General features: G+C 48.4%; 1 protein-coding gene across 1 annotated transcript in view; it reads right to left on the bottom strand.

Moving 5' to 3' along the window:
• Positions 1 to 22,152, bottom strand: part of CDCA5 (cell division cycle associated 5) — a 45,062-nt gene that overhangs the window by 7,163 nt on the left and 15,747 nt on the right. Inside the window, exons 6-8 of the mRNA XM_071217957.1 lie at positions 4,135 to 4,248; positions 3,739 to 3,845; positions 3,494 to 3,592 (exon numbers count right to left, since the gene is read on the bottom strand). Coding sequence (XP_071074058.1) covers positions 3,494 to 3,592; positions 3,739 to 3,845; positions 4,135 to 4,248 — 320 coding nt within the window. The remainder of the gene's footprint in view (positions 1 to 3,493; positions 3,593 to 3,738; positions 3,846 to 4,134; positions 4,249 to 22,152) is intronic.

Raw genomic sequence — 22,152 nt, 5'->3', positions numbered from 1 at the left:
GGTGTGTTGTGCCAGACCTGAGGAGCAACTAGCTGCTTTCTGAGCTTGATGGCTGACTACTGGTGCTGACGGCTTTTATTTTTTTAAGACTTTTTTAAAATTTTTTAAAAAAATACTTTAAATTACAAAAATGTTACGTAAACAATATAGGGCAGGAAGTGGATTTGGTTCAAGAGATTGGGCTCCCATCTACCATATAGGAGGTCCTGGGTTTGGTTCCCCGGGGCCTCCTGGTGAAGGCGAGCTGGCTCACCCTGCAAAGAGCTGCCTTGCACTGTGAACTGACACAACAAGATGACACAACAAAAAAGAGACACAGAGGAAAGACAATGAGAGAAAAACAAACCCAGGAGCTGAGGTGGCTCAAGTGATTGAGGGCATCTCTCCCCTATCAGAGGTCCCAGGATCGGTTCCTGGTGCTTCCTAAAGAGAAGATGAGAAGAGAAGACAAGCAGACACAGAAGAACATGCAGTGAATGGACACAGAGAGCAGATAGCGAGTGCAGGTGGCAAGGAGAGGCAATAAAATAAAATAAAATAAATATATATATATGGGATTCCCATATGCCCCACTCCCCGTAGGAATAAATTTAACTATGGAGTTGAAAACTTGCACATCTGAAAACTACAAAATACTGCTGAAAGAAATGAAAGGAGACCTAAATAAATGAAGAGATCCTATGTTCATGGATTGTGTGACTGAATATCGTTAAGATATTAATTGTACCTAGAGCAATCTATAAATTCAGAGAAATCTATATCAAAATTCTAGTAGCCTTTTTGGCAGAAATGGAAAAGTTGATCCTCCAAATCACATGGAATTGCAAGGAGCCCCAAATAACCAAAACAAAGTTGGAAGATTCATATTTCCTCATTTCAAACTTACTACAAAGCCACAATAATTAAAACAATGTGGAGGAAGTAGATGTGGCTCAAAAGATTGAGCTTCTGCCTACCACATGGGAGGTCTGGGGTTTGGTTCCTGGTACCTGCTGGAGAAGAAGAGCAAGACAGCAAGGTGGCATGATGTGCAGGCATGGTGAACGGATGCAACAAGATGATGCAACAAGGAGACACAAAGAGGAAAGACGAGAGACAACAAAGCAGGGAGTTGAGGTGGCTCAAGTGATTGGGTACTTCTCTCCCACATGGAAGGTCCCAGGTTCGGTTCCTGGTACCTCCTAAAGAGAAGATGAGCAGACACAGCAAATAGACACAGCAAGTGCAAAACAATGAGGGGGAGGGGAAGAAATAAATCTTAAAAAACACACACACACAAAACAAAAACAGTGTGGTACTGGCATAAGGATAGGCATATAAACGAATGGAATAGAATTGAAAGTTCAGAGTTAAATCCATATATCTATGGCTAGTTGAGTTTTGACAAGGGTGCCAAGTCCATTCAATGGAGAAAGAATAGTCCCTTCAACAAATGATGCTGGGACAACTGGAAATTCATATTCTAAAGAATGAATGTGGATCCCTACCACATTAATTCAATTACTTCAAACTGGATCAATGACCTAAATAAAAGAGCTATAAACTACTAATAGTTTTATTCTGTAAAACTCTTACAACAAAGCATAAAGGGGAGCAGATGTAGCTCAGTGGTTGAGTGCCTGCTTCCCATGTATGAGGTCCCGGGTTCAGTCCCAGGACCTCCTTAAAAAAAAAAAAAAAGAAAAGAAAACATAAGGAATATCTTTAAGCCCTTGTAGTAGGCAATAGGTTTTGGGATTGTGCAACAAAATAAAAACATAAATAGCACTTCATAAAAATTAAATACTTTTGTAAATTAAAGGACATTAGTAAGAAAGTGAAAAGACAGCTTAAAGAATGGGAGAAACTATTTGTAAATCATATATCTGATAAGGGTTTAATATCTGGAATACATAAAGAACTCTTACAATTCAATAGCAAAAAGACAAACAGTCCAATTTTGAAAAATGGGTCAAGGATTTGAAAAGACATTTCTCCAAAGAAGCTATACAAATGGCCAATAAGTATATGAAAAGACGCTCAACATCATTAGCTATTAGAGAAATGCAAAGTAAAATTATAATGTAATGTCACTTTATACCCATTAGGATGACTATTATTTGAAAACTGAAATAACAAACGTTGGCAGGGATGTGGAGAAATAGGAACCCTCATATTGTTGGTGGCAATGTAAAACGGTGCAGCCACCATGGAAAACAGTTAGGTGGTTCCTCAGAAAATTAATCATAGAATTACCACATTACCCAGCAATTCCACTCCTAGGTATATAACCAAAAGAATTGAATGCAGGGACTTGGACAGATATTTGTACACCAGTGGTCACTGCAGCATTATTCATAATAGCCAAAAAGGTGGAAGCAACCCAAACGTCCATCAATAGATGAATGAAGAAAATGCGGTCTATCCGTACAATGGACTACTATTCAGCCATAAAAAGAAGTGAGATGCTGGTCCATACTACAACGTGGATGAAACTTGAAGCCAGCATGCTCAGAGAAACAAACTAGGCACAGAAGTACAAGTATTATATGATTTCTCTCCTATGAAATACTTAGAATAAGCAAAATCATGAAGACAGAACGCAGAATGGTGGTTACCAGGGGTGGTGGGTGGGTGGAATGGAGAGCTTTGCTAACTAAGGATGAGTTTTGGTTTAGGACGATGAAAACGCCCTAGAAGCAGGTAGTGGTGAACGTTACATAGTATTGTCAATGTACCTAATGCCAGAGAACTATCTACCTAAAATGGCTTAAATGATTTTTGTTGTGTATATTTTACCACAATTAAAAATAAATAAACTAACTATTATTTTTAAAAGATGGGCAGGCTGTGCCACCCTCTAGCTGGGCTGGAAATCTGTGTCACCCAGCCCCCAGCAGGGGGGAGCACCGCGCTGGCCCCTGACTGGGGTGGGCGCTGTGAGGGACTTGGGGGTGCTCCAGGCAGAATGGCAGCGCTGGCCGCTCAGATCCGGGGCCCTGGGAGCCCGCGTGCAGCCCTGATGGGGTGTATTCCCCACTCCTGCGACCTCTGTCACCCGATGGGGGCTGACCCCGGGGGGGGGGGGGGATGGGGAACGGGTCATGGGATTTGCAGCCCCTAGTTCCAGAGCCCGACACTCAGAGGACAGACCCCTTCCCCATAGACTGTCACCCCTCAGATTCCTGGACAACGAAATGTGGGTCCCTGATGGACAGCTCCCAGACTGCCTGCCACCCAGGAAAGCTCTGTGCTCCACGCCCGTGCGCAGGCCCTGGGCACGTACCAGGAGGGTTGCAGGGCGTGGGGTGGGGGGCGGCGAGGGACCTCCTGGCCACGGAGGAAATTGTCCAGGGAGCAGGCAAGGGAAGGAGGGAGCGGGAAGGAAGAGGAAAGGGAGGGGGGAAGAGGGAGGCGGGCACGTGAAGGTGCCCAGCAGGCCCGCCTCAGTGTGGGGGGGTCCTGTCCCCCTCCTTCCCGCCCCCCCCCCGCTCCCCTGCCCCGGCACGCTCACCTCATGCACTCCATCATCAAGCGCCGGATCTCCTGGGAGGTCCGCCGGGGGCCCCAGTCGTCCTTATCTAGGAACGGGCACTCCGGGGTCTCGGAGTCCCTGGGCATGGCGGGCAGTGAGGCCGGGACCGAGGGCTCCTGCAGCCGCGCCGGGGCCTCTGCTCTGCACAGCCGGGACCCAGGACGGAACGTGCGAGGGGGGAAGACACCCTCCCCCGGGCCCCGCACACCCTCACGCGGGCTTACTCTCCAGGGTCTTCGGGCTCCGCGGGCTCCGGCGCGTTCAGGAGCGTGAACAGGAAGGTCACGGTGGGTTGTGCGCGCAGGCCCAGCTTCTGCTCCCGAGGAGGCGGCTTTGGCAGAGGAGGTGCCGAGGGGACTGAAGTGGCTTGAGGCTGCCAGGCGCCCACGTCCCCCCACCCCATGGGAGGCGCGTGACTGAGCGTTGTCCAGGGGGCCCCCCAGCCCCGGAACGGCCCTTCGCCCTCCCTTCCAGAACCTCAGCCCAGACGCCGGTCCAGCTTCCCAGCAGCTGGAGACTGCAGAGAGGGCGGGGGTGAACTGCTGGGAGTTCGCGTTCACGCGGCCAGGAGAAGAGGCATTGCCCAGCCCCCTGCCGGAGGCCCCGGTGCTTCCCATCACCTCCACATCCCGGTCCCTGGAGACCTGGCGGGCACTGGGCTTCTGTTCCTCCACGGGCTGCGCCACGAGCTCCGCCACGGGCTTGGAGAGGGCTCTGGGTCTGCTCACGGAAGCCTGAGGGAGACAAGCCCTGGGTGGTGAGCCACGGGCCGCCACTCCACCTGCCTGCCCTTCGCGGCCTCGGCTGCTTCTCGGTGGGTAGCCTGCAGCCTGGCGACACGCCGCCAGCTCTGCCCCGTCAACCAGATCTCTCAAAATCAGCATTGCCAGATTTAGCAAATAGAAATACAGGGTGCCCTGTTGAATTTGAATCTCAGATGAGAAAGGAATGATTTTTTAAAGTATGTCCCAAATATTGCATTTATATTGATGTGGGCTACGGGTGGGAGGCTGTTGTCTCTTCGTAGATAACCTAAGCTGTCTGTGTCCTGACGTGTGGGTGTGGGACAGTGAGAGGCTGCAGTCCTGCCCTTGGTGACACGGCAATGACTCCAGTCCCGGGAAACAGTTGATCAATGCAAACTCTATAAACCTTAAATATTCAGAGAAAATGCAAACCAAATGTGCTAAAATCTTATCTAGAATATATAAAGTCCCTGCTAAAAGCTTACCTAGAATGTGGAAGATATATGCTAATTCAAGCCTACTGAGCACTGAAACAAAAGAACCATTTGGACCTTCCTCTCTGTATAAAAGGAACTCAAAATTCTTGCAATGGGGGACGGGTAGCTCCGATTTTGGAATGAGAAGCTCCGAGCCTGGCCGTTGGTAAATAAATCATTTTTCCTTCCCAAAAAATTTCCTGAGTCCTGGCCTTTCTATATGCAAATAATTGAACCTCTCTCGACTTCTACAGCAATATTAAAAAATATTCCTTGTTGATCCGAGATTCAAATTAAACTGGGTGTCCTGTGTTTCATCTGGCCATCCTACTAATGCTTATGCTGAGAGCATCTCAGTAAACGGAGTCCCTGCAAGTGCAGGTGAGTGTGGAGGGTGGGAGTCAGGCCACTAGGTGAAGTGAACCTACGGGAGCTTGGTAAACAAGCTCCACTCCCATTCTCAGTGTAGAATCACCTGTCGGATGGACATTGCGAGGCAACTCAAAGGGCAGAGGGCTCAGGGGCTTTCAAGACCCTCAGTTATGGACACCCTTGTTTTCTAACCCGCCTGCTTTTCCACCACCCTTGGGCACTGCTCACCAACGAGGGGCCTCACTTCCCAACATCCTCCCCAACGCACCCTGCACCCTGCGTCGTGCTCTGTCCCTGCTGCTCGCCCCTCTCCCGCTCCCCTCTGTGCTCTGTCCCTGCTGCTCGCCCCTCTCCCGCTCCCCTCTGTGCTCTGTCCCTGCTGCTCACCCCTCTCCCGCTCCCCTCTGTGCTCTGACCCTGCTGCTCGCCCCTCTCCCACTCCCCTCTGTGCTCTGTCCCTGCTGCTCGCCCCTCTCCCGCTCCCCTCTGCCAACCTGAATTCTGCCGTCTGCTTGCCCCCTCAGGCCACGACCCTCCCACAGGACCTTCTTGGGCTGATGTCGGAGCTGGGATGAGCCTGACGAGTTTCAATCTCTATTAACCTTTTCTGTTCCACAGACCCCTTTGCCAGTCAGGTGAAAACCACGGACCCCTTACTAAGTCCACATTTCACTGTATATTATTTAATAAATAGATCACACCTGCACCAACACGTCCCCACAAGAATTTTTTTTTAAAGATTTATTTATTTATTTCTCTCCCCTTTGCCCACCCCCACCCCGGTTGTCTGTTCTCTGTGTCTATTTGCTGCTAGTCTTCTTTGTCTGCTTCTGTTGTTGTCAGCGGCACGGGAATCTGTGTTTTCTTTTTGTTGTGTCATCTTGCTGTGTCAGCTCTCCATGTGGGCGGCGCCATTCCTGGGCAGGCTGCACTTTCTTTCGCGCTGGGCAGCTCTCCTTGTGGGGCGCACTCCTTGCGCGTGGGGCTCCCGTACGCGGGGACACCCCTGCGTGGCAGGGCACTCCTTGCGCGCATCAGCACTGCGCATGGGCCAGCCCCACATGGGTCAAGGAGGCCCGGGGTTTGAACCGTGGGGCTCCCATCCCATGTGGTAGATGGACGCCCTAACCACTGGGCCAAGTTTTTTTGAATTTCAGTTCCAGCACACGGAGCCCTTGTTAAGAACCCCTGCTGCAGGGGTTTGTGTTAGATGCACTGCCAAGAAGTCTTGAGGAGCAGCTCCTCCCCAAGTCAGAAAAAGTCTTAAGGGAAACGGACTTGGCCCAGTGGTTAGGGCGTCCGTCTACCACATGGGAGGTCCACGGTTCAAACCCCGGGCCTCCTTGACCCGTGTGGAGCTGGCCATGCGCAGTGCTGATGCGCGCAAGGAGTGCCCTGCCACGCAGGGGTGTTCCCCAAGTAGGGGAGCCCCACGCGCAAGGAGTGCGCCCCGTAAGGAGAGCCGCCCAGCGCGAGGGAAAGAGCAGCCTGCCCAGGAATGGCGCCGCCCACACTTCCCGTGCCGCTGACGACAACAGAAGCGGACAAAGAAACAAGACGCAGCAAATAGACACAGAGAACAGACAACCCGGGGCGGCGGGGGGGGGGGGGATTAAATTTTAAAAAAAAACAAAAAAAAACAAAAAACCCATGCCTTTAAAAAAAAAAAGTCTTAAGTCAATAGAGAGCACCGTGATCATTTTTCATCTTCAGATTCCGCAGGTCTTTGGGTGGCTCCTGACAACTGACCAAGGACAACCCAACTAGAGGGCAAGCCGTTGCCTCGGATGCCACTGCCTGGGTGCCACCCCTCGCCACGCAGAGCTCCACCTGGCCCTCAGGCAGAACTGTGATGTTCTCCAAAACTGCTCTCTGCATTGAATGGGGCCTTCCCTGGTGGCATCTACCTGACTAAACAGGCCTCCCAGTGGCCCCAGTGGCCTGCAGAGGGCCAAGGACCATGGGGCTTTGCCATGCTCTGGGGATGGGCTCAGAAGCAGGCAGCTCCACCATCTGCTTTGACCTTTCCCAGGGGAGCCTGGCAGCGGATAGCAAGGTCTACAAAATTAGTCCGAGCCTTGTTTTGGATAACTTCACTTTGGAAACTATGTCCTAAAGAAACGACTCAGAAGAAAAGAAAATAATTTACACAGAGGCCCGCAGGAGAAGATTCACATCAAGAAGAGAAACTAGAAATGACCTTAAAGTCAGAAATGGAACAAAATGTGAGCATGTGCAACGCAGGAGCGTGAGAGCACAGATGACGCAGTGTGTGCATGGTCTCCAGCCAACACTGCTTGACTCACCGCTGTCTGTGCCAGGGGCCTTGGCCCCGGTCCTGAGAACCCACAGACGGACACGACTTGGGCTGCCCAGGAGAAGCTCCTGGGGCCTGTGGAGGCCCCAGGCTCGTTGGTGGCCACAGTGCTAGCAGCAGAGCCATAACCAAGTCTGTAGGGAAAGTCATGTCCGCAGAGGAGGGAGCCACACACTCCACTTAGCAGTTCCAGAAACACTCCACCCCGGAGGCAACGAATAATCTTAAACAACGAATCAGGTACCTAGTGGCCAGGGAGGCACAGAGGACACTCCAGGAGGAGGAGCGGCAAGATGGGGCAGAAGGCGTGGGGCTCGGGGTGGGATGCTCCTGCAGTTCCCCCATGGCAGGGTGACTGGACACAGGCAGGTGTGGGGGGCTTGGCGTAGTTGTCTGCTGGGTTGTTTGAGCCACAGCTCAGAGGGTGGGTGGGAGGAGACCCTGGGGGCAGAAAGCCGAGGGTCTTGGGCAGGAAGGAGAGAAGCAAACTGCTGTTGAGAAATAGAAAGCATAACCTTGCAGAACAAATATCTAACGAGCCACTCCTGCCCCCGCTTCTGTAAATCAGCCTGTGAGAACATGGCCTTGCAGGAGAATATCAAACGAACGACTCATGCCCCCCCCCCCCCCGCTTCTGTAATCTAACCAACCACTCTGGCCTCCCCCCCCATGACCTTGCACCTGCCTTCTGCTCTGTAACCTTGCTTGCAAAATTTCACCTAGCAAACGTGTTAGCCAATGAACAAAAGTCATGCTGATCCCACATAAAATCCTACATAAACCTATGAAAACTGAAAAACGGGGCTCAGAATTTGGAGATTGACTCTCCTCTGGGCCCGTACAAAATAAATCTGTTCCTCCACCTCTCCAATTATCGTTTTGGGCTTCTCTGCCGTTCAGAACTCTGGGCTTTGCTGCAACACTGCAACTGCTGCCTATGACACGCACCTAAACCATGTTGTGCTCAAGCCACTGTCACCACAGAAGCAGGCTCGTGAGGGTCTGGATGTCACAGAGGGTTGCTGACTGATACATAACACACCCTAGTTAAATATGAATTTCCAGACAAACAGCAAAAGAATATTTTTAGTATAACCATGTCCCAAATAGTGCATGGGACATACTTATACCTGAAAAGTATTTGTTCTTTATTTGATTTGGGATGCCATACTAAAAAAAAATGTTGTTTATCTGTTATTCAAATCTAACTGGTTGCCCTGTATTTTTATATTTATTTGCTGAATCTGGCAACCCTAATACCAAGTCCACAACGCATTAGTGCCTGCAAGGCAAATATTTTCTGGTGCAAACCTTGCTTCACCCCCTTCTTTCCCCTCCCCTGGTCAAGCCCCAGGGGCCCAGAAAGCATCCGGTGTGCAGGGCAGATAAGCTGGCCGGAGCCCTGCCCTGGGACCACGAGGGATGAAGCTGTTCTGGAGGAAGTTCCTGTGAACGTGCACCGGGAGATCCTGTGCACATTCCTGAGTGGGTGGACAAGTCTTGTGGCCCTGGCTCCGGCCTCCTTTGTTTCTCCCGCGACAACCCCAAGGAACAGGGCACCCCCACCCCTGGCCCGCGTCTCCTGCTGTCAGCTGCACTGTGTTCCACCTGCATTTCCCCAAGGAATCCTTTGGGCTCCTGAGCCAGGGTGGGAACGTGGGGGACCCAAGGCTGTGTTTCTGCAGCGGCACAGCTGGGGGCCAGCTGGGAGCCCACGGACCCGAGGAGACTCGGGGTGAGAGGGGAAGGGGGATATTCCCAGTGGCCCGTGTCTTCCATGCAGGGGGCTGTGGCACGCGTGGGTTTTACACTTGTGTGAGTACAGGGGTGCCCCCAAAATGCCAAAGGGCCTGACTGGGGTCTTGGAAGCTCTTGGCGGCTCTGGGTGTGGGAGAGAAAAAGGAGGGTTGGGAAGTGGCTGCAGCAGCTCCCAGCGGAGACCAGGGTCTCCAACCAGAACAAGAGCTGATTCAGAGAGGGATGGCAAGTGACAGGGCCGAACTAAGGACTGCTCCGGCGGGAAGCAGATTTGGCCCAACGGGTAGGGCGTTCCCCTACCACATGGGAGGTCCAAGGTTCAAACCCAGGGTGATGAGCTGGCCCTCGCATAGTGCTGATGCGCGCAGGGGTGTCCCCCATGCAGGGGAGCCCCACGCGCAAGGAGTGCACCCCGTAAGGAGAGCTGCCCAGCGCCAAAGAAAGTGCAGCCTGCCCAGGAATGGCGCTGACGCAGCAAGATGACACAACAAAACAAGACAGATTCCAGGTGCCGCTGACAAGAAAGCAAGCGGACACAAGAACACACAGCGAATGGACACAGAGAGCAGACAACTCGGGGGGGAAGGGGAGAGAAATAAATAAAATAAATCTTTTAAAAAAAAGGCGGGGGGGGGGGAACTGCTCCAGTGAAGAAACAGGACACCTGCAGAAAAAGCTCGGCTTCAGATGCTGGTTGTCACTGTGCTGAGGGACAGTCCTGTCAGGCCCTGGGCCGTCGCCCGCATTCACCTGCATCCTGCGCTGCGACGGCGCCTCCAGGCAGCTGCTACCGGTCCGGGGATAAGCTCTCTCAAACTGGTGGTTTCAGGCTTGCCGGCAGCCGTGGGCCCACGAAGGATGTAGACCGGGAGGGCTGGTGTGCCGGGCAGCCGTGGAAAAGCCACAGGATGTAGTCAGGGGACTGGGAATGCAGCGCTCTTCACGCAGAGCACTTTCCAGACCGACTACGAATTCTTCACCGCGGGTGTGAACAATAATGTCCTACTGTCAGCCCTGGACAATGGTCTGGTTCTCTCGTTCCCATCCTCCTTCCCGGGGTCGGGGCCCCTGTGTCCAGAGCTGCTCCAGCCGTAGCTGATTTAGGAGGAACTGAGCGGATAAGGAAACGGGGTGCCCAGGCAGAGGGAGCAGCGTATGGACAAAAGACCCATAAACAGATAAATCAGAAAAAGTAAAGATCGGCAGGTGACTAGAAAGCAACAGTGGACAGATTTGCTAGCAGCTGGGATACCGAAAAACAGACAGACAAGAAACCTACTTGGTGTTAGTGGACCTGTGGAAGAAGCTGGAGTGGGAACAAAATTTTCGCGAGGCCCCGTTGGCTCCTCCCGACCTGGAAGCAGAAGAGGCCTCCAAAGAGTGGAATGGGCTCCCCCTGTCTCAACAGATTAGGGGAGAGGTCAAGACCGCCCGGTGGGAGGGTACGTTTCAGGAGACAGGAGGCCTCATGTTGACCTCAACTCTACACTGGTCTCCCCATAATACACAGAAGGTTGTAGTGCTAGTGCACTCGGGAGCAGAGTGCTCTGATTTATGGGAATGTCATTTCCTTCCGAGGTCCGCTGCTAGCCAGCGGTGGGTGCAGGGCTGGAGTGGGGAAGGTGAGGCAGGGCGTTGTCATTATGCAAATAGGTCGGTTAATTCCCATCTGCTGTGCTGCATACACAGCCCCTATACCTGAGTATATTTTAGGCATTGATATCTTATCTGGATCAGCCCACGCAACATCTGCAGGTGAATTTCCCCTACAGGTATGACTACTGGCGTCAATAGTTCAGGGCTGGGCTAAGTGCGAGCCTGTTTAACTCCCAGTGCCCCGCAGCACAGTGGCCACAAAGCAATACCGACTGCCTGGGGGACATAAAGAGATAGGGGAAACCATCAGAAACCTCCATCTGGTGAAGAGTATTCAGGCTGCCGAAAGCCCCAGAGTGACTCATAAGTTCAGGCTGCCGAAAGCCCCAGAGTGACTCATAAGGAAACCAGATGGTTCGGGAGAATGACAGTACATTATCAGGAACTAAACAAAATTGTGCCACCTCTCCCTGCTGTAGAGCCACATATTGCCTGACTGATGGAACAAATCGGAGAGGCTCTGGGTGCCTGCCACTTTGTTTTGGGCCTGGCCAATGCATTCTTCAGCATAGCAACAGCCTCCAAGAACCAAGACCAATTAGCTTTCACCTGGGAGGGAGTCACAGGCAGTTCAAATTCTCCCATAAGGATACCTTTTTAGCCCTATGATTTGTCATCTGGAGGGGGTCACTGTGTTCCAGTTCACTGATGATGTGATGCTAACCTGGACTCATTCCAGCCACTGGAAGCTACTGGAAGCAGCTGTGCCTGATCAGCGGCCACTGCAAAGGCTGAGAATGACCAGTAAATGACAACAAACTACAGGGGCCAGGCTCTTAGTGAAATGCTTGGGTGCGATCTTGTCTGGTAGGGCTCACTTTGTCCCCAAGATGGGTATTGATACAGTCCAACCTTTTCCCTGACCCCTGTCACCGAAGCAACTGCATAGTTTTGTGAGATTGTTGGGATTTGGGCAGCCTTTTGTACCCTGGCTTAGCCCAAACATTAAGGCCTTTATACTGACTAATAAAGAAGGGGGCTATCTGGGATTGGGGAGCCCCAGAGGAAGAAGCCTTCCAACAGGTTAGAAAGCAGTAAAGCAAATACAGACCACAGGTGTTTTGGTACAGAGATAGCCATGTGACTTAGAGGCAATGGACTACCCAAAGGGGTTAGATGGAGCCTCTAGCAGAGGCGAGGAAGTAAACAAACTCCCCCTAAAGTTCTGGTCTTGTTAGAGGTTCCCTCTCACTAGGTGTATTAGTCAGACAAAGGGGTGCTGATGCAAAATACTAGAAATTGGTTGGTTTTTATAAAGGGTATTTATTTGGGGTGGGAGCTTACAGATACCAGGCCATAAAACGTAAGTTACTTCCCTCACCAAAGTCTATATGGAGCAAGATGGCTGCCAATGTCTGAGAGGGTTCAGGCTTCCTGGGTTTTTATGTTCCTGGGCCTTGCTTTACTCTGGCTTCAAGATTTCTTCCTTCCTGGGGCTGGCTTCTCTTTCCTCTGCATGCTGACTTCCCTTCCCGGGTCTTCAGCATCAAACTCTAACATCAGAAATCCCCGCATCAAAAGCTCCAACTCTGTCCTTTGCCATGCCTTTTATCTGTGAGTCTCTACCCACCAAGGTGTGGGGACTGGGTGGGGACTCCACGCCCTAATGATAACTCAATCATACTCAGGTACAGATAGATTACAAACATAATCCAATATTTCTTTTTGGAATTCATCAATTATATCAAATTGCTATACTCCACCCTCTGAATTCCAAAAAGTTATTACAATATTTTAAAAAGCCTTAAATCAGTTACAATGCAAGTACTAAATCATATTATAATCAATTTAAAGAAATACTGTTTGTCTTGGTGCAAAGTCCTGTCTGCTATAGACCTCTGAAACTTACAAAGTCATTTACCTGTTTCCAGTACACAAAGGGACAGACATAGGATAAACATTTTCATTACAATAAAGAGAAATTGGGAAGGAAACATGAGTCACAGAGTCCTCTACATTCAGTAAACCTGCAGGGCATCCTCCATTCGATTTCAAGGTCTGAGAGTCATTTTTAAGGAGATGGTTTCTTCTTCTTGGTGCCATATGGGGACCCACCCATTCCATGGTTTTGCCCAAAAAGGCTATTTTCTTGGTTCCACCCTCATCAAGCATCTGGGTGTCGACCTAGCTCCAGACCTCTCCCTCCAAGAGTGTTGGGGTGATGGCCACACCTCACCCAATCTTTGGGTTAGAGTCTTAACCTCCCTAGTACGGTGATATTGATGTGGGCTCTGGGTGGGAGGCTCTTTTTCTCTTCAGAGATGACCTAAGCTGTCTGACTTGTGGGTGTGAGATGGTAAGAGGCTGCAGTCCTGCCCTTGGTGACCACGGCAATGACTCCAGTCCCAAGAAACAGTTTAACAATGCAAGGTCTATAAACTTTAAGTAGTCAGGGAAAATGCAAACCAAATATGCCAAAAGCTTATCCAGAATATATGAAGTCCATGCTAAAAGCTTACCTAAGATGTAAAAGATATATATGCTAATTCAGGCCTATTGAGAACTGAAACAAAGGGACCATTTAACCTTTCCTTTCTGTATAAAAGAAACTCGAAAGTCTTGTTCCGGGCTCGGGATTGAAAAGGAAAACTCCTGAGTCTGGCCGGCCATCAATAAACCATTTTTCCTTCTCAAAATCATTCCTGAGTCCTGGCCTCTCTATACGCAAATAATTGAACCTCTCTCAAATTCTACAACAATATGAAAACAACATTCCCCCTAACCTTTGGCATATAGGCTCAATGCTCTCAGAGCAACGAGTTGACCACCTAGCCTTCCCTAACCTTTAGGGGACAGGTCTACCCCTCTCAGACCTGTGGGATGCCGACCTTAACTGCCCTAATCCTTGGGGAATGTGCTCCACCCCCTCTGTACCCTGGGGTGGCAAAACTCTCCCAGAACATTCGGACAGGAACATCCACCCTCTTCAACTGGTGGGGCAAACTCACCCTCTCTGTACACATGGGTGGGAATCCTCTCTTGGCCCAAGGTAAAGTCTTAATTCCAGATCTCAGCTTCCATGGTTTTTCTCTTAAAGCTGTTTCTCCTTCAATCTCTCCTTTCTATATCCTTTTTAGTCCAGGCAGACAGTGGTTTTGTTCATACAGCTCTCTCAAAAAGTCTGTTGGTTTAGCAGGCAGGGGTCCCAGCCATCAGACAGTAAGACTTTCCACAAGTCTTTCCTAGATAACTACATCTTCAATTTTTATTTACCTGTTTCAAGTTTTAGTTAAGTCCTCCAATAGGGCACTTTCATCTGGGAGCTTGATTTCCAAAGGCTTGGAATTTCCAGAATCAGTTTCTGTTTTCTTCGTGCCCGACAGTTTCATACTCAGCATATCTCTCTCATCTAGCATTTTACTATAAGCTGCAAGCAGAAGCCAAGCCACATTCTCCAGGTTCACTTTGGAAATTTCTTCAGTTAAATGCCCAGGCTCACCATTTTCAAATTCTATCTTCTGTACAACACCAGGAGTTAATCTTGCTAAGTTCTTTGCAACTTTAAAACATGGATCGCCTTTCCTCCAGTTTCCAATAAGTTTCCTCATTTATTTCTAAGGCATCATAAAAAGTCTCTTTAGAATCCATATTGCTATCAACAGTCTCTTCAAAGCACTGTTGGTCTTTTCTTCCAAGTGTCTCACAATTCTTCCAAAAAATACCCCTTATCCAATTATAAAACCATTTCAGCATTTCAGTAATTGCAAAAGCACTACCCCACTCCAAATTCCATATTAGTCAGCCAAAGGGGTGCTGATGCAAAATACTAGAAATTGGTTGGTTTTTATAAAGGGTATTTATTTGGGGTAGGAACTTACAGATACCAGGCCATAAAGCATAAGTTACTTCCCTCACCAAAGTCTATATGGAACAAAATGGCTGCCAACATCTGCAAGAGTTTAGGCTTCCTGGGTTTCTATGTTCCTGGGCCTTACTTTACTCTGGCGTCAAGATTTCTTCCTTCCTGGGGCTGGCTTCTCTTTCCTCTGCATGCTGACTTCCCTTCCCGGGTCTTCAGCATCAAACTCTAACATCAGAAATCCCTGCATCAAAAGCTCCAACTCTGTCCTTTGCCATGCCTTTTATCTGTGAGTCTCCACCCACCAAGTTGTGGGGACTGGGTAGGGACTCCACACCCTAATGATAAATTAATCATGCCCAGGTACAGATCAGATTACAAACATAATCCAATATTTCTTTTTGGAATTCATCAATTATATCAAACTGCTACACTAGGTTTGCAATAATTCACAAGCTGTGACTCGGTTCCCCCTGACATGCTTTAAGGAAAGACAAGCCCCCCCCCCACCCTTTAAGTCTATGTGTCTGAAAGCACGGCACCTCCCAAAAGGTTGAACAAAGAAACCATGTGGAAACAGGAGTAAAGGGAGATAGAGACCTTCACTCCCTGCAGATCAAAACAACACCTGCTAGGAAGCAGATGTGGCTCAAGTGATAGGACCTCTACCAACCATATGAGAGGATCTGGGTTCCATCCTTGGGACCTCTTGGTGAAAAATAAATGAAAGGACACCTATATGGCAAGTGAGTACCCATGTAGTGAGACAGTGCCCATGTGGTGAGCCAGTGCCTGTGTGGCAAGCCAAGTACCCATGTGGTGAACCAGTGCCTGTGCAAGTGAGTCATGCAGCAAGACGATGACTCAACAAAAGAGAGACAAAGGGGAGAGTCAAAGTGAAGTGCAGCAGAAACCAGGAACTGAGGTGGTGCAGCTGACAGGGAACCTCTTTCCACATCAGAAGTTCCCAGGATCGAATCCTGGTGAATCCTAGAGGAGAAAATATGAGAAGAGAAGACCAAAAAAAAAAAAAAAAAAAGAGAGAGAGAGAGAAATAGATACAGATCACATAGCGAATGGACACAGCAAAAAAAATTCCATTAGGGTGGGGGGAGGGGGAAATAAATAAATAAATCTTTAAAAAACAAACAAAAACAACACCTGCTCCTCTAGAAATCCAAGAAAACATAACTCCCTAACCCACTACCCTCTAGCTATACAAGGGAAAATTTTCACCTCTAGGGCTTCCTGTTGGCCCCTGCACCTCACTCAGACGCTGGACCTCCTCCCACTGACTATCATTTCCCCACCTAGGAATGTACTGTATAAACTCAAATCCCCCCTTTCCAGAAGTGGGCTGAAGTCTATTTTTCAGAGCCCCTCTGTTGGGAGAGCTTCTCAATAAATTTCCTGTACATCAGTCTCCATGTCCCAGTGAGCACCGTTTTTCTCCAACATTTGGTGCCAAAAACCCGGAACTGGGGTCATGTTGAAACTGATCGATTGGCAAGGAATCTCCTCTCTGCCACGGCCGAATGCGCATTCAACACTGGACATTGAATCTCGGCTGGGTTAGTTAAGGATTTCTCCACCGGAGGATCCTGTTCTCTCTCTCTCTCTCTCCTTTTCAGCTGTCCAGGACAATCCATTGGAAAAATCCTAGCACTAGGTCAGTGATCCTCACTGCCTCTGAGGGCCATGGCAGGCTGGAGGACTGCATCCTCATGGGAAGAAACCCCTTGGCTCCAGAGATGTCTGGCTCTAAGTGCGGTTTCCTATTTCCTTAGAGATATCTGACTGATTCAGGGACTCCTGTCTCACTCAGAATCTCCTCAGTCCTAGAGATCCTTACTCTCGCCACAGCCACCTAAAATGGGGAATTCAAGTTCGCGCCCCCCAAAAAACACGCCTCTGGGTTGGCTCCTTCTTAACTTTAAAACCATACCCAGAAGGAGACATCAGACCTAAAAAAGCTCATTTTCTATTTGACCTCTGTGTGGCCACAAGACAAACTGGACAATGAAAATCAGTAGCTGGAAAATGGCACTTTGAATTTCCAAGTTCTCCAAGACTTAGAGAACTTTATCCAGTGCAACGGCAGATGGCCAGAGATCCCTTACATTCAGGCATTCCTTTTCCTTCCTTCCCTTCCTCTGCCAATCCTGCTCTTCCTGCCAAATTCTTCTTTTACACCAGAAACCTCGGAAATCCTCCTCCTCATCGCTTCTACCCCCTAAAACTTCTGGGCACTCCAACTTTGATCCCTCAGATCACACCCCTCTGTACCTCCTCCATATAATCCTCTGGAGTTATCTCTCAACTCATCCTCCACACTCCTTCCTCCCCTCTTTGACACCACTGACTTCTACCCTTCCCTTCTCCCCTCCTCATACTCACTTACGGGGACTACCTCCCCCTCCTTCTGTGCTGTGGCCCTCCCCATCCATCAGCACGCAGGCTCCTAACTCTACACAGACGCCAGGTCCGCTCCTGCCCCTTCGGGAAGTAGCAGGAGCTGAAGGAATAGTCAGAGTACACGTTCCTTTCTCACTCTCAGATTTAAGCCGGATAGAGAACTGGTTATGATCTTTCTCTGAAAATCTCTACATCATTCTTTTCATGTCTATCCTCAGAAAAAAAGAGAATGTGGGGAGCGGATTTGGCCCAAGGAATAGAGCATCCGCCTACCACATGCGAGGTCCAAGGTTCAAACCCAGGGCCTCCTGACCCATGTGGTGAGCCGGCCCACACACAGTGCTGATGTGCACAAGGAGTGCTGTGCCATGCAGGGATGTCCCCTGTGTAGGGGAGCCCCACACGCAAGGAGTGCGCCCTGTAAGGAGAGCTGCCCAGCGCAAAAAAAATGCAGCCTGCCCAGGAATGGCGCCACATGCACGGAGAGCTGACAACAGAAAAGAGACACAGATTCTGGGTGCCACTGACAAAAATACAAGCAGACACAGAGGAACTCACAGCGAATGGATACAGAGAGCAGACAGCTGGGGGGCGGGGAAGGGGAGAGAAATAAAAAAAAAAAGAATGTATTTGGTTTACAGCCTGTATTAGTCAGCCAAAGGGGTGCTGATGCAAAATACCAGAAATTGGTTGGTTTTTATGATGGGTATTTATTTGGGGCAGGAGCTTACAGATACCAGGCCATAAAGCTTAAGTTACTTCCCTCGCCAAAATACATTTTCACGTGTTGGAGCAAGATGGCTGTCGACATCGGTGAGGGTTCAGGCTTCCTGGGTTCCTCCTTTCCTGGGTCTTCCTTCTCTCTGGGTTCAGGGTTCTTCTCTTCATGGGGTTCCAGCTTAAGGCTTTAGCATCAAACTCCATCAAAAGTCCAACATCAAAAACCCCTAACTCTGTCCTTTGCCATGCCTTTTATCTGTGAGGCCCCACCCACCAAAGGGAGGGATCTCAACGCTCTACTGGCACAAGAGGTCTACATAATTACTTAATCAAGTAAACCTCTGAATCCAATATAATCTAATACGCCCAGAGGAGAAGATCAGTTTACAAACAAATTTCTTTTTGGAACTCAATCAGCTACACAGCCCAAACCCTTGCAAATACCCTAAACCACCAAAATGCTGCTTATATCCCTGACAGAGCCACGGCAGCCCCCCAGAAGAAGAAAAAAACCTAGCTGTAAATCCCCCACCCTCCAGAGTTCCCAACAGACACCCCACCCCAGGCAAGTATAAAAAACCACCAAGCCCACACTTCAAAGGCAAAAGCCTGGGCACTGGGCCAAGCAGTGACCAAACCCACAACTTCCTCTGGGGCTGTGACCGCTGTGCAAGCAAGAAATCCACTGGAAGTCAGACTGTCCCCAGGCCGCTCAAGGCAAAAGAGCATCAGTTACCCAGTCAGACCCAACCCCTGGCTTCAACCTTCCACACCTTCTGAAACTGGCAATAGACAATTAAAGTTACCCAGAAACCATGCAGGTCCCAATGCCCATCTCTAAAGCAGAACCTCAGGTAACTCTGATGGGAGCAGGTAAGCCAATTTCATTTCTTTTTTCTTTTTTTTTAAGATTTATTTATTTATTTATTTCTCTCCCCTCCTCCCCCCCAACCCCGGTTGTCTGTTCTCTGTGTCTATTTGCTGCGTCTTGTTTCTTTGTCCGCTTCTGATGTCAACGGCACGGGAATCTGTGTTTCTTTTTGTTGCGTCATCTTGTGTCAGCTCTCTTTGTGGGTGGCACCATTCCTGGGCAGGTTGCACTTTCTTTCTCCCTGGGCGGCTCTCCTTATGGGGCGTTCTCCTTGCACATGGGGCTCCCCTACACGGGGGACACCCCTGTGTGGCATGGCACTCCTTGCACACATCAGCACTGTGCATGGGCCAGCTCCACACGGGTCAAGGAGGCCCGGGGTTTGAACTGCGGACCTCCCATGTGGTAGACGGACTCACTAACCACTGGGCCAAGTCCGTTTCCCAATTTCATTTCTTATTAATACGAAAACCACTTACTCTGCTCTTCCCAAAGTCCCTAAACCCTTAACTCACTCCTCAATCTCAATAGTGAAGGTCAATAAATAGTTTCACAACTGTCCTTTTCCTGTACTCACTGAGAAGCCACCTGTTCACCCACTCACTCCCTCCTCTGCTTCCCCTTTTTCCACCAACCTCTGTCAATCCTGAAATCCGAAATACTAAAGTTCCCATCATTGCTGTCCACCATAAACCAGGCACAATTCAACGAAAAAATCCAACCCACATCCCATTCAAACCCAAATATCCTGTCCTTCTTGATATCCTGCAAAGTATCAAACCTACAATTAGGTAAGCAGATTTGGCTCAACAGATAGAGCATCTGCCTACTACATGGGAGGTCCAGGGTTCAAACCCAGGGCCCTCCTGACCCGCGTGGAGCTGGCCCATGCGCAGTGCTGATGCGCGTAAGGAGTGCCCTGCCTTGCAGGGGTGTCCCCTGTGTAGGGGAGCCCCATGCACAAGTAGTGTGCCCCGTAAGGAGAGCCGCCCCACATGAAAAAAAGTGCAGCCTGCCCAAGAGGGGTGCTGCACTCATGGAGAGCTGATGCAGCAAGATGACACAATAAAATGAGACACAGATTCCCAGTGCTGCTGACAAGAGTACAAGCGGACACAGAAGAACACACAGCAAATGGACACAGAGAGCAGATTTGGGGGGGGGGGGGGGGAGAAATAAATAAAAAATAAATCTTTAAAAAAACCCAAAAACCTACAATTACTTGCCTCTTACAAGTAAACCTTTAGCTTGCTCCTGAACTTTAAGTGTACTCCGAGAAAGTAATAATCCAAAATATACATGTTAAATATCTGTCTATGCTGCTCAATTAAAACTTAACTGCATTTATACTGCTCAAATATTCCCAACTGGTTGCTGATTACTAATAAAAATATTTCCAAGAACAAGCTTGCATATTACAGACAACATTGATTCCAGAAAAATCCTGTCCAAATCTTGTCCAATTCAGAAGAAAGTTGCCATGAGGTGATATATTACAGTAAGCTATCATAGATGAAGGTAACACCACTGCCATCTGCAGCAACCCTAAGTATTGTTAGTTTATTACAAAAATTAATATCCAGTTATGTCATTATCACTTTGTTTCCAAACTTGCTAAAGCTTTCTCCAGTGTCTCCTTAGACAAATCAAGCCAGCCTGCATTCACCTTCATGTGAAAAGCCAATGGTAAATTTTGCAGGGCTTTCCCAAAGCTGTATGTATAACCGAATCGTCTCTCCTGGCCTGATAACAAAAATCTGACTGTGTGTAAAACCTGTTACTATAACCCTATTTTGTTATATTAATAATATTATGTTAACCAATAATTCTTTTTACAGAATTAAAAGAAGTATCAGAAACAATAGTATCTTATCTTAAAAACCTGAAATGGGCAAACAATTGAGACAAGCTATTAATTAAGTCCATGCTGCTCTGTCAAATTCTTTAATGTTGTTGAGTTGGATAAAACAAAAACTACTACCTTCTGCTGTAATTGATAAAGTACAATGTTTTCTCAAATTAAAAAAGTTTGTAATTTTGTTGAAATACTAAAAACCCTTCATCTCTTATTTTAAACCATCATTTAAAACCGTCATTTTAAAACCATCGTATGTGTTGATCTAGACAAACTGTTCATGGAAAACCTCCAGCAGGCTGATTTTTTTAAAAAAAAGCAGAGAAAGCATTGGCTCAAGGTTAAGCAGTAAAGAGGTAAACTCTAATTTACTGTGTAAATCAAATCTAGCCAACACCAACATTAGCTTTCAGTCAAGTTTATGGCAGAAGCAATGCTCTAAACAAAAACCCTTTGGGTTGTAATCACAGTGATAAAAGGAACCAAATTACAATATAACCCCCTACTAAAAACAAAACAAAACAAGAACAATGAACTGTTGTAAACCACCCTCGGTGAAGAAGAAATCTGTGGAACAACATCTGAAAGGCCCACCAGCAGCAACAGGTAACTATCACATCCCTGCCAATTCCTCTACCACCCCTCTCGAGGCTGTGAAAGCAAATACCCTCGTGAAGATGCAGAGCCATGCCGCTGAAACCCAGGAAGCAGCAGAGTGGCTCCACAGTAAAAATGGACAGCGTGACTACTTAACCCTGTAGCAGCACTTGCAGCTGCCTGCGGCTCACCGCGAGCTCATGCACATCACCCACGAATGGTCATCGTGCTCACTCCACAACCGGCCATCAGTCCCCTCCTGCTCTCAGCAGGAACAAGGTGTGCTTTCACTACTCCAAACACTGCCAGAAAACTCTTGTAACCAGCCTAAAAATGTTAGTACCCTATATAAAGTGCCAGCCACCCTATTACAGCCCAAAACGAAAAGTAACAATAATTCGTTGTTGCCTATGCCTCAAACTATATGAACAGAAAAAAATAAAATCTTTTTATCCATACTATGCAGCCTTACTGGATGGGAATCTGAAGTCCATGAAAAACAAAAGTCACCCAAACCTTGTTAGAAAACTACAGTTAATAATCTGAAGTTTCCTATTCCCACAAAAACTCTGTGTATGTCAATGTAAACTCTTTCTTTACCTTAACTAATTTTTAATGTCACTCAAACCTCCCAGCATATGGCCCATCATATAAGTTATATTAATAATCTAGCTACTGACACTGTCTGATTGGTTTTCCTCATTGCCCAAGCCCTGAATCTCAGTTAGTTCCCCTACTCACCCCACTAATAACCCTCCTTCTTTTAGTATCAGCAAGACCGTACATTCTCCGTGATATAATGCAGTTAATTCAGCCAACAGTCTGAAACATCACCCAGAATCACGTAAACAACCTCCTGCTAAGGCATGAAGTTCAATGCCAGCTGTTCACCCCTAAAGCACCATCACAATAACCCAACGAAAGCCTGCTCTACCCCTCAACAGCCAAAAAAGCCTGAGATAATAACTATGGAAATCAGACACAGCTATCCTCATTCCTCTCTTATTTTTCTACACCATTAAAATCAATTCTTTTTCCCATTATAATACCATTGCC

Source organism: Dasypus novemcinctus, chromosome 10, assembly GCF_030445035.2.
Source record: "Dasypus novemcinctus isolate mDasNov1 chromosome 10, mDasNov1.1.hap2, whole genome shotgun sequence".
Taxonomy (NCBI): Eukaryota; Metazoa; Chordata; class Mammalia; order Cingulata; family Dasypodidae; genus Dasypus; species Dasypus novemcinctus.
Note: the sequence above shows the minus strand (reverse complement) of the source record. Positions and strands in the feature narration are given on the sequence as shown.